This window comes from Chaetodon auriga, chromosome 5, assembly GCF_051107435.1.
Source record: "Chaetodon auriga isolate fChaAug3 chromosome 5, fChaAug3.hap1, whole genome shotgun sequence".
Classification (NCBI taxonomy): Eukaryota; Metazoa; Chordata; class Actinopteri; order Chaetodontiformes; family Chaetodontidae; genus Chaetodon; species Chaetodon auriga.
The window spans coordinates 5,873,466-5,885,291 of NC_135078.1; the positions used below are offsets into that span (position 1 = coordinate 5,873,466).

An 11,826-nucleotide genomic window follows, 5' to 3' on the forward strand; every position below is an offset into this window, starting at 1 on the left:
GAGTGGGCGCTCAGATGCATGCTTCTGCAGGTAGAGCTCGTGTCATCACATGCGTCTCTAGCCTTAGGCTGGATGGATCAACGAAGATTAGAGCAAGCTCTGAAATTAGGATTCATTATGAAAACAAGAAACATGACTAATTCTTTACAGTATGTACCACATGCTAATGATCATAGTGTGCTGTTCAGTAGTTAGAGAGATTTTATACTTAGTGTCTTGTTTTCGGAGATCTTTCTGGAGTTGTCTCACTGCCATTCAGAATTTATTTTTCAGCTGTGAGCAGCTTTGTGCACTGCATTGTGTCAGTCAACATTGGACCACATTTGTAATTTGTGCATCTTGTCAGGTTTCAGTATACTTCATTTTGCCACTTTTCCAGTCTGAACACAGTACACACTCAAAACTGACTTAGAATCAGTTTCACACTGGGAAATGCTGGTCTGATTTGATCATTTCTGCTAGGCTATACTTAGGCACAGCAGCGGAACATGCTAACATCAATATGCTAACATGGTCACAACGGCATTAAAATGCCTAAAAATGAGTACACCTTGTTGTTTCATTTGTTGAATTGTGTATTACATCATTGCAGATGTTTCCTACAGTATTCAAACCCGGAGAAATCCTTACTTTTATTCAAGGTAGCAGTGTGTTTCATTTGTAAATTGTGTCAAATCTCCTTTACAATGAAGACAACAACTCCCATGACTCCAAGCTGCTTTGTGATGTCTTGTTATTGTTTTGATTGAAGGACTCTTAGCATCAGAAATGACATACTGTGCCTTTTACATGCTGATGTTTAACAGGTATAATGTTTGCCATGTTCACCATCTCAGTTTAGCATGTCAAGTGAGAATTTTTGTCCGAGTGGCAAAAAAGTATTGTGCCAAATGATTGATAGCACAAAATGAACAGGACGAAGTAGGGGAAGGGAGAGACATTTCCGTCTGCACAAAAGTAGTTGACTGACAGACCAACGCTGCTATCCACGCAGCCAAGCCGCTAGCAGTTCAGACAGTTCAGAGATCAGAGCATCAGAGGCTGAAATTTTCTGAAAATGCATCCTTCCATCAGTGGGCACTCTGCTGGTGGTTGGAGAAACATACACTTACTGCCTTGTTTTGGTCACATCACAAATGTGTTTTGTTGCGGGTCTTTTGTTTACATCTGCTATGAGGTTGGGTAGCATGCATCCGATGGCAGCTGCAACACCACAGGCTGTACAGTAATTACAAGCATGTACACACATCAGCACAAAATCATTGTTTGTGAGCCCCAGATGAGACCATTTTAGACTCAGCATCAATGCAAATCTTAAATTAGGGACTGCACTTTTGGCAGTTGCAGCTATTTGCGTTTGGTGAAGAAAAATAGTGGTGGAAAGCACCTTAACTCTTGGGGTTGTATTTGAGACAAGTGAGAGTTCAATGTTATGAGTGCAATGACGTGATTTCTCGTTTCCCCTTGGCAGAACCGTCAGCTGCTGAGGGATCGCTTCATGGTGGAGCTGGTCGAAGGTTCCAGGAAACTCCGTCATGTCTTCCTCTTCACCGACCTGCTGCTCTGCACCAAGCTGAAGAAACAGGCTGCTGGGTGAGTCTGGGTCAGCGCCCAGCCCGGGGTTAGAGATGCAGGCTCGTGACCCGGAAGATCCACTGGTTCAAATCCCCTTTGGGGAACGAGAGTCACTCCGCACAGACAGACAGCAAACTTGTTCATGTAAATTGTGCTTTGCAGAATATAGAACTGTTCCTTTGTGACCAGCTAGTGGTCGCTTTGGGAGACAAAGGTTGTAATTCCTTCAACGGTTTCCTGAAAATTTTTGCAAGCTTGTGGCTAGTTGTACTGTTGGTGTCACACTACAACAAACCACTCTGGTGAAAAGCAGGACAACATGACAATTGTGGGTGAGGAAAACTGGGAAGTTTAACAAATGGTGTCCTTATACACACGTCTGGTCCTCCAACAGGAAAGGGCAACAGTACGATTGCAAGTGGTACATCCCGCTGGCTGATCTGACCTTCCAGACCATCGAGGACTGCGAGTCCACCCCCATCCCTCTGGTCCAGGACGAAGAAATCGACGCCATGAAGATCAAAATATCCCAGATCAAAAACGAGATCCAAAGAGAAAAGGTGAGGATGCACAGCTGGAAAACACACCTGCAGAAACTCAAATTCATCAGCACAAAATAAACAGAAACATGGCAGCGCTCAGCATACAGTTAATGATTTGTTAGTGTTTATTAGTGATTTTAAGGAACTGCACTGCAGAGACACAAGAACAATGACAGCTTTGTACCGAAGTCTGAGGACAAGCTTGACTAAAATGAGGAACTTAAAGATGAGCTCATGTGAACAGAACAAACATCTAGTCAGCATGTGATGTATTACGTTAACCCCGTTGCTTTTACTCTGTAGAGAACCACCAAAGGATCCAAAGTCATCGAGCGACTGAGGAAGAAGTTATCTGAACAAGAGTCTCTGCTGCTTCTCATGTCGCCCAGCATGGCGTTCAGAGTGGCCAACAGAAACGGAAAGGTGAGTCAGGGGTCTGATGAAAGATGCTTCCTCGATTCCCTGAGGAATATTCATGCAAAATGTCATCGAGAGTATCTCATACGAGCAATAAACAACTTCTTGTTTAGTTTCTGCTGCCCTCTGCTGTCAACAAGTGTGACATTACCACATCAGTGCCATAAAATGTTCTATTATCCCTGCGTTTCTTTCAGGGATTTACATTCCTCATCTCTTCTGACTATGAACGTGCTGAGTGGAGGGAGATTATTCGCGAGCAGCAGAAGAAGTGTGAGTTTTCCTGACACTTTCTGTCAAAGACGTTTCACAACAGCATCAGAACGATAGACTCTGACCTCCTCACGTCCACCTGTCTTACATTCAACAAACAAAAAAAACAAAACCTCAAACCAGGTTGACATTTAAATTGTCATTGTAAATTGTTTTTTAAAGTAACAATAGAAATTGCTTTTTATAGACTAGAAAATAGAATCAAAAACTCCCCACATCACTCTATAGTAACAGTTTGTGTGTCTGTGTCCTGCAGGTTTTAAAAGTTTCTCTCTGACCTCTCTGGAGCTGCAGATGCTCACCAACTCATGTGTGAAACTCCAGACTGTTCACACCATTCCAATGACCATGAATAAGGAAGGTGAGGCTCACACTGTGTTGTCCTCTTTTAGGATTCGATATACAGTTTAATACACGTCGAGTTGTGTGTTTTATTTTAACCCTTACAATGCGAACGCTGCCCTCCACAGATGATGAATCCTCTGGGTTGTACGGCTTCCTAAATGTCATTGTCCACTCAGCGTCAGGGCTGAAACAGAGTTTAAGTAAGTGGATGTTTTTCATTAGAAGTCATCTCAATGATAATTCTAGAAGATGCACGTGGTGTCACATAACCCCTCCCACTCTGTCTCGGCCGTGCCTGTCAACTGGGACGGGAGCTGCAGGGGCACATGTGGGATTAGCCGGGAACACTGTGTACAAGCCTCTTCAAATATGTCTTGTCTACTTTGTGCTCGCTGTCACAAAAAGCAGTCAGGCGATAGTCAGTGGCATGTTTGAACCAGTGGGGAGTCTGATCCTCTTTGTGCTCTTTCTCCCAATGTTTCTGAGTAACATTAGAACTGTAATGACACCACGAGTTCTGGCAGGTATGCGGTTGCAGCCACAGAGGTCTCATACAGTACATCATGTCTCAACCAGTTGATTGTTGTGAATCTTTAGTTCTCGGTTTCGCTTTGACTCAGCAGTTAAAAGGAGTTCTGCTTGTGCCCACTAGACCTTTACTGCTCCCTGGAGGTGGATTCCTTCGGTTACTTTGTCAACAAAGCCAAAACACGTGTGTACAGAGACTCTACAGAGCCCAACTGGAACGAGGTGAGAGTGCAGAGTGGAGAAAGTGAATGAGTGACATAAATAAACCTTCAGCGTCCACTGCTGTAGTTTATGAGACGCCCAATAATGGACAGTGTTTCCCCAAGAAATAACTGGACAAAATGAAAGCATTTCAGTTTTGAAAGATGTTTAGAGAAGCTGTTCACTGGATAAAATAAAAGAATATTTTTGTGCGCTAAACCTACTTTAACATGCCGTTGCTCTGTTTCCATGCCAGGAGTTTGAGATTGAACTGGAGGGCTCTCAAACTGTGAGGCTGCTCTGCTATGAGAAGTGCTGCAACAAAACCAAGCAGAGTAAAGAGGACGGAGAGATTACGGACAAGATCATGGCCAAAGGACAAATAAAGGTATGGGCTAATTAGGGCAGATGCGGGTCAAATGCTGTGGCTTAACATTGCTTGTTTTGTAGGGAAATACCTGTGAGAACCAGATGGGTATGAGCTGTTTAAACACTCTGGCACGATATGCTGAATATTTGCCAATTTTCAGGAGAATACTGGATCTCTTACACTGTATCCCATACAGCACCAAAGCAGAAAAGTCACTAAAAGTCAGTATTTACACACTCAGTATGACCAAATCTACGTGGTTCCACTGACATGTATAGAAAAAAACAATCCTTGCCTCTGTGGAGTGAACTTGCTCCCACTATTGATTCCAGTGCCTCCGCAGTGGTGACTTCTTTGCAGTGCTGACCACAGGACATTTTTGGCTAATCCTGCCCTGTGGGACCTTTCACTGCTGAAAAAGTAGTGAGCCATGAGGTTGCTGGTGGGTCACTTCAGCTTGACCCCTGATAGGGTGTTGTGACAGAGGGCAGATTAGACTTCGGGTTGACCAAATGTAGACCTTGGCACTGCTCCAGGGTGTGACAGAGGGAGATAGACACAGAGAGCTCCTTGATCAGCCAGTGAAGGGATTTGGATGCTGGACAGGTGGGTTAAAACACAGTTCACTCTTAGAGGAAAGGAGCATGTGGCTGCCGGCATCCTCAGTCAGATACTTCCCATGTTATTCAGGAGCCAACAGACTGAAGACAGGACAACTGACGGTCTAAAGAATGAAAATATGGCCCAACAAAAAAGCTTTGCACACAATGCTAGAGCTGCTGATGACACACACACGCACATGCACACGCACACGCACACGCACACGCACACACACACACACACGTAAGTACACACATACATACACACACACACACACATATGTGTGTGTATGTATGTATATGTGTGTATGTATGTATGTATGTATGTGTGTGTGTGTGTGTGCGTGTGTGTGTATCTATATACACACATATATACACATACATACATACATACATACACATATATACATATATATATAGATAGATAGATAGATAGATATGCTAAAATTATCCTTTAAAAAAGGAATATAGAATATCAAAACAGAATTAAAAGGAAAAATAAACAGAAATTATAAAATTGCTATAAATAATAATAAATGAAATAAAAAATAAACAACAATAATAATGATAGTAATGTAGTAATAGAAATATAGAAAAATGTTGCCCATTGTTAATTATTTTTGACATTTTGTGTGTGAAAATTATGGATCAAAGCAACATATTTCAGTAACAATGAGATGTGAAAGCTATGAAAACCATAATAAATGTACTTAAGAAAACTTAAACAAGAGACATAAATTGCTCTGTATTGGCATACCCATACCAATTAGACTGTGTGAGCTGAGGCAGGACCTTAAAACCTGCTTTGAGGAAAAGAAAAGATGGTTTCTCATAGAAAGAAGAGGCTGTGGGGAAGACAACAGTTCATAGAAGGCTTATATCATGGATTTGAATACTAAACATTGTTTCAGATACGGGGAAGACCAACTTGGTGTTAAAGGTCACTAACACTAATCAGTTCTTGGCCTGGGAAGATCCTGTGTAGGCTACCTGAGATGCTAGATTACCAGCCAGCACTCCTCACAGCGGCAGGCGTGAGCACGTTGGTAATGAGGGTAGGAGGGGATTCTCAGGAGTTAATCCCCCAAATCCATCTGGGAAGTAGAACAACACAGAGGCAAGCGTGGTCAGCAGGCTGCCTGCCTTTCTTCCTTTTCGGACTTCCCACTGGAACACAACGGTTTGGAGTCTAACAATGCCAAGACTTGAAGATGACAGAAAGTTTCATAAAGCTTCAGCTGGGCTGCGTCAGTGATGGCGGTGTGATCCATGGCTGGGTTGTTCAGGGAAGAAGGACCTGCTGCTCTTGTTAGTACGGTGGTTTAGAAAATAGTGCCATCTGTGGAACAGCGCTGGTTTCTTTGTTTGCCATTAGTCAGTGAAAGCAACCTTTTGGAGCTGACAAAGGCTCATGCCAGAAAGAATGAGTGAGAGCAGTCCCACCGAGGAGGAGAGTGTGGATCAGGCCAGCAGCGGTGTAGAGGACGAGGGAGACACGTCTTTAAGGAAGCCGCCGAGCGCAGGGGCCCGTCTGTGGGACAGAGTGCGCAGCAGTCTGCTCAGGCCAAAGGTAAAGACATGGACAGCGAGCTGTGGACAGACCAAGGGTGCTGTTGTAAAGGATGCGTGGGAGCCTGCATTGAAGGACAAACTTATTGTTGCTTTGTCTTGTTTGTTTTTTTATTTTTTGCTGATGTTTAATACTAATATTTAGTTATGCACGGTGTCGTACTTCTGTTTGAATTTCGAGTATTTCTTTTGATCTTTCTGATAAAAATAATTCTGTCAAAGAAAATGTGTTTTCACTGAACAAAGGATTGTCTGAATGAGATTTGATGGTTACTCAGGTGAAAGAGCGTCAGCCATGTTGGACAGGCACGGTGCTTAGCGGCGCGTACATGATGTTATCATGTCACTCGTGCCTGATCACTGTACATAAAGCCTGGCAGTTGGTATTAGTCAGATGACTAAAATAGATCGTGACACTACCCGACCATATGGAGGTTTTGTTTGTGTGAGGCTGACCTATACAGACAGTGAACTTCACTCTCACTGCAGTTCACAGCATTGATACACTGCTTAGCTTTAGCGTTAGCATCACAGTGCTCATCTCACTTTAAAGCTGATGTAGGCACAATATTCCCTGCTTTTCAATCTGAATCTGAATTAAAAGTGACATTTGAAATAGAAAATAAACTTTTTTTGTTTTTTGTTTTTTCAGCTGGATCCTCAGACATTGCAAAACAAAGACTGGCAGAGGACAGTCATCGCCATGAATGGGGTAAGTGTTTCCACCAGAAAAAGAAACAAGAGGAAGATTAACAACAAAGCTGAAGTTGTGAAGGGAAAGATAAACTATGGTATTTGGTGACTGAGTCTCCATTTCTGCACCACTTATCCTTTACAATTTACATGAATGACTTTTAACAGCAACCATGATGTGTCCTCCTGGTCTACAGCTTCCATTTTGGAGGTTAGGTGGAAAGTTTAGGCAAAGAGAAATGATGATATTCAGCAGCAGAGTCTCCAGTTTTGCATCACTTGTAGTTGTTTTAAAGCCTTAAGGCTGCATAAAACCCACTTTCAGATTTCTGGGAACAAAAACAGGGCATTTCACTGCTTTTTCTGGATCCAGATCACAGTAGACCAAGTTTAGCTGAAAACCAATTAAAACTCATCACATCTGGACTAATTTAACAAGAAGCATCCAGAGACTGTTTGTTAACTTAGTACAGATATAACAAGTCTAGGTATAGTGTTTTTTTTAACTAGACTGTTGTTTTAACAACATAAGTGGTATAAAAATTCAGACTTTACTACTTTATATAATCATTTCTCTTTCCCTTATCTTTCCACCAACCACAAAATTCAAAATTGTGAACCAGAAGCCAACTTCGGTGTTGTTGATAGAAGAGATTCACGCACCACAAATTTTAAAGGATGACCGCTATCGAGCAGTAATGTGTGGATAGGCTGTAATAGTGCTGTTTGACAACACCAAAAGCACAAATACAAGTATTAAAGTGCTAATATGTCACAAAAAATAACACAAAATGACACATTCTTCCTCCTACAAATGAAAAACTGCACCCTTCTTAAATTCAGTTCAGCTAAATGTTTTACACTCAGGCCTTTTCAGTCTGCTGTTGCCATGTTAGCTGATGTTAGCTAACGTCACCTAATGTTAGCATGGCTATTGCTCTGAAACCGACATGAGTGTGTCAGTTTGCTGACTCCTCTGTGCTTGTCCTGTGTCTTAGCCTTCGTCATTGTCCTGATGGTGTCTCTGACAGCCACAGCGTGCCAGCAAACGTTACACATGCGAGCTGATCTAACATGAACACACACTGTTTGTCTTCACGTGTTTCAGATCGAGGTGAAGCTTTCGATGAAGTTCACCAGCAGAGAGTTCAGTCTGAAGCGAATGCCTTCACGGAAACAGTCCGGCGTCTTCGGAGTGAAGATAAACGTAGTAACTAAGTGAGCGGATGTCATGTTTTTTGTTTGTGCCATGCCCATGTGCCCATTTTTTATGCAACTCCTGGTCTATTGACATTAAACAACAGGCGTGACAAAGCACAGGCTGCACTGTCTTCAGCCATGGACTCCTGTCTTTATAAAGCATTTGTATAACGTGTTGATTTGGATGTAGCCCCTTTAAAATGTCTTTCTGTGTGACTGTGTCCTCATCAGGCGAGAGCGCTCCAAGGTTCCCCTCATTGTGAGACAGTGTGTGGAGGAGATTGAGCGCAGAGGGATGGAGGAGGTGGGGATCTACAGAGTATCTGGCGTCGCCACTGACATCCAGGCGCTGAAGGCTGCCTTTGATTCAAGTGAGTTCATTCTCAATTTCATTTCTTATCATGTAGACTAACCTGAAGACCGAGCTATGCAGAGGACAGACTCATACTTGGCTCATAAGTGTTTTTCAAAGCCCGCTGTGCAGCTTGTATTCTTAGTTCGTATTGAGTGGCTGTTGTCTCCTCTGCCCCGCAGACAACAAGGACGTGTCTGTCATGATGAGGGAGATGGACGTAAACGCCATTGCTGGAACACTGAAGCTGTATTTCCGCGAGCTGCCGGAGCCTCTTTTCACTGATGAGTTGTATCCTAACTTTGCTGGAGGCATCGGTCAGTCACCACTTCTTTGTCTTTGCATCATTTTCAGTAGTCATGCATAAATGCATTCATGTGTACTTTTGCCTTGCAGCTCTCTCTGACAGTGTAGCCAAGGAGAGCTGCATGCTCAACCTGTTGCTGTCTCTACCAGAGCCCAACCTGGTGACCTTCCTCTTCTTGCTCGACCACCTTAAAAGGTAAAATACCGCACAGTTAATATTGTATTCGAGCTATTGTGTGTCTGTGAAGCAGCTGTATGTCTGTGTGTATATCTGTTACCCACCTTCGTTTTACAGTGTGATCACAGGTGATTCAGGTTGGGATCTTTTCAGTAGCTATTGGTTGAATATTATTGGTTGTAACAGTAGCTGTAAAGGGTAGCCAATCGCAAAGGGTGCTTGTAATATAATAATAAATCTGAAAAAAGACAGATACATGCAATTAAAGCAAGAGTATGCAGCTTTTAAAGGATGAAATAACACATTTTCCCTGGTTTAGATGAAGTGTTGAATTCCTGGCCAATATAGTACAATTCACACAAGGGTTTTGATGCCAAAGTCTGACTTGGTCTGGTTTGACCAAAAGATTATGGTTTGCTAATGTTGGCTAACACTGATGTCTTCTTTACATGTGCTACTGGTACACAATGTTAAGCATTTACCATTAGACATGTATTTGTCACTACAGTAGCCATAGTGGTCTCTATTCAGCTAGAATTACACAGGCTAGCTTTAAGGCTTGTAAGCTGTCCTTTGCACCAGTTCATCTGAAGTAAGAGGTTCCTCTTGCTTGTTTCAGATTGAGGCAAAGCTTTCCGTGAAGATGTACTGTTTAGGTCAGGGGTTTGTGAGTATCAGTAGGCTGACTGTTATTTTTGGCTATGTTCTTAACAGGGTGACTGAAAATGAGAGCGTCAACAAGATGTCTTTGCACAATCTGGCCACAGTTTTTGGCCCCACTTTGCTTCGGCCCTCTGAAAAAGACAGCAAAATCTCAAACAGCTCACAGCCAATCTCCATGAACGACAGCTGGTCTCTAGAGGTCATGGCTCAGGTAAAACTGTCAGGATATTGATAAGTGAGACAGCAACATTTGGACTACTTGTGTGGGTCTGATCACCTTCTCTGTGTGTCCGTAGGTTCAAGTCCTTCTCTACTTCCTTCAGCTGGAGAGCATTCCAACACCTGACAGCAAACGTCAAAGCCTTCTCTTCTCTACAGAAGTATAACAGGAACGTCATGCACTTACATGTCCATAAATATTCTGTTCAGAGTCAGAGTTTTAGCTGTTTAATGTGGTGGATGCTGCCGAGCAGCCGTGGTTGGCTCGTTTACTCTGGGGATGCTTCCTTTAGCCACCAGGTGGAACCATTGGGACGTTGTGAACACCAGAAAAGAGCCACCATGACCAAAGCTGTTTTCTTTTGGAGATGTGATGAGCATGTGTGTTCCGTTTACTTTACAAGCTTACCTGCTGTGTCAAGAAAGACAACCCTATATGATGTATGGATAGTATATATCATTCCTTTTTTAATTTAATTTAATTTCAAGAAGCATTATTTCCTGTACTTTAATGTTTTCCACTGCCCCGTTCTGTCACTGTGCACATTAGCTCCATATTCACAGAGGGGGGGTTCTGCTGTAATTGGATTTGTAAGATTTAATTCTGCAGATGGATGACTGGTTCAATGAATGGACGTATATTTTCATGTCTATACATGTTTTTTTTTTTTTCCCCCAGAAGTGTTTGATTTGGTTGAAAGCTCACCTGTGCCAATTTTTTTCCCATGCTGATGACCAGTAGAACATTTCAGTTACCCTAATGTTTACAGACACTGTTAATTTTGTACAGAATTTAACAGCATGAGACTGACCCACAGCAACATGCAGGCATGTTGACCTACAGTAACTGTTTGAAGTGTTTTGTTCTCCATGCTGCACAATTTGGACAGCGATCTCATTCAGTTCACAAGTTCTTCTGGTGGTGTACGAGCCAACTTTCATCTCGATATGAGTGCTTTTTGTGGAGGTGGTGCAGAGGAGTGAGAGGCAAATCATTCCAGGACGAGGCGAGGTGTCATTATTCCACCCATAGAATGTATACTGTACTGTGTATCATTTTAATTTCAGTGGTCTTTTGTCCATATCTCATATATTTTGTGCCCACATTGTTTTTTTAGCCTCTGTCTGATTTGATTTATTCCTTTGAAGTTGATGTATTTGTGTTGCTCCCTGCATTCATTCTCTGTAGTCTACCTATATAGGACAAAACCACACTGCTGTAGAAATGAAAGCACCTGGAGATTATCCAGAAAACCAAATGTTCCCTGTTAGGACCCTTGAAGCACAGTGATTCACTCATATCCAAGTCTCCTGATTGAACAGGTTAATCATCCATATACCTAGTATTGCTTTCAAAGCCATGTGAAAGAACACTTTGTGTTTGCATCCATATTTTTCCAAATCACTTCAAGTATTCAAACACTTGTTAGCACAAACTATAACCCTAAAGGTTTGCGATTCATGTAAAATAAGCAATAACTCTTAGCGATTCTTAGGATGAGCAAGGACTAGTGGGTCTTGTATGTATGATTTATGTAAATAAAATTTAGTAATATTACTCTTGCAATGCGTCATGTCTTGATATTAATCAGACCACATTCTGACTAAAAGTTTTCTCACTGACACAACACTTCTCTTACTTCCAGGCTCAGCAGTGTTTCAGTGTAAATATGTGTCTGGTTCATCCACACTGTCTAATATATTCAAGTTTCCATGAGAGATCAAAATTCTTGAGTGCAGGACTGGTGAAAACAGTGACAATCATGTAAATATAAAACTAAATGTCCAGCTTCTTG

The 11,826-nt window shown here is 42.2% G+C and overlaps 1 protein-coding gene across 2 annotated transcripts in view; it reads left to right on the forward strand.

Moving 5' to 3' along the window:
* The window catches only part of LOC143320875 (breakpoint cluster region protein), a 31,783-nt gene extending 20,195 nt beyond the window's left edge, over nucleotides 1–11,588 (forward strand). Inside the window, exons 9-23 of one of the 2 annotated variants that reach the window (XM_076730891.1) lie at nucleotides 1,472–1,593; nucleotides 1,970–2,135; nucleotides 2,421–2,540; nucleotides 2,732–2,807; nucleotides 3,064–3,168; nucleotides 3,278–3,352; nucleotides 3,805–3,902; nucleotides 4,138–4,269; nucleotides 7,072–7,131; nucleotides 8,221–8,330; nucleotides 8,544–8,683; nucleotides 8,847–8,981; nucleotides 9,061–9,166; nucleotides 9,863–10,022; nucleotides 10,108–11,588. In XM_076730891.1, the coding sequence (XP_076587006.1) occupies nucleotides 1,472–1,593; nucleotides 1,970–2,135; nucleotides 2,421–2,540; nucleotides 2,732–2,807; nucleotides 3,064–3,168; nucleotides 3,278–3,352; nucleotides 3,805–3,902; nucleotides 4,138–4,269; nucleotides 7,072–7,131; nucleotides 8,221–8,330; nucleotides 8,544–8,683; nucleotides 8,847–8,981; nucleotides 9,061–9,166; nucleotides 9,863–10,022; nucleotides 10,108–10,197 (1,695 nt within the window). In that variant the 3' untranslated portion in view covers nucleotides 10,198–11,588. Of the gene's footprint in view, nucleotides 1–1,471; nucleotides 1,594–1,969; nucleotides 2,136–2,420; nucleotides 2,541–2,731; nucleotides 2,808–3,063; nucleotides 3,169–3,277; nucleotides 3,353–3,804; nucleotides 3,903–4,137; nucleotides 4,270–6,134; nucleotides 6,421–7,071; nucleotides 7,132–8,220; nucleotides 8,331–8,543; nucleotides 8,684–8,846; nucleotides 8,982–9,060; nucleotides 9,167–9,862; nucleotides 10,023–10,107 lie in introns of those variants that run through there. The other variant, XM_076730892.1, reaches the window with a different exon arrangement.
* The last annotated feature ends 238 nt before the right edge of the window (nucleotides 11,589–11,826 follow it).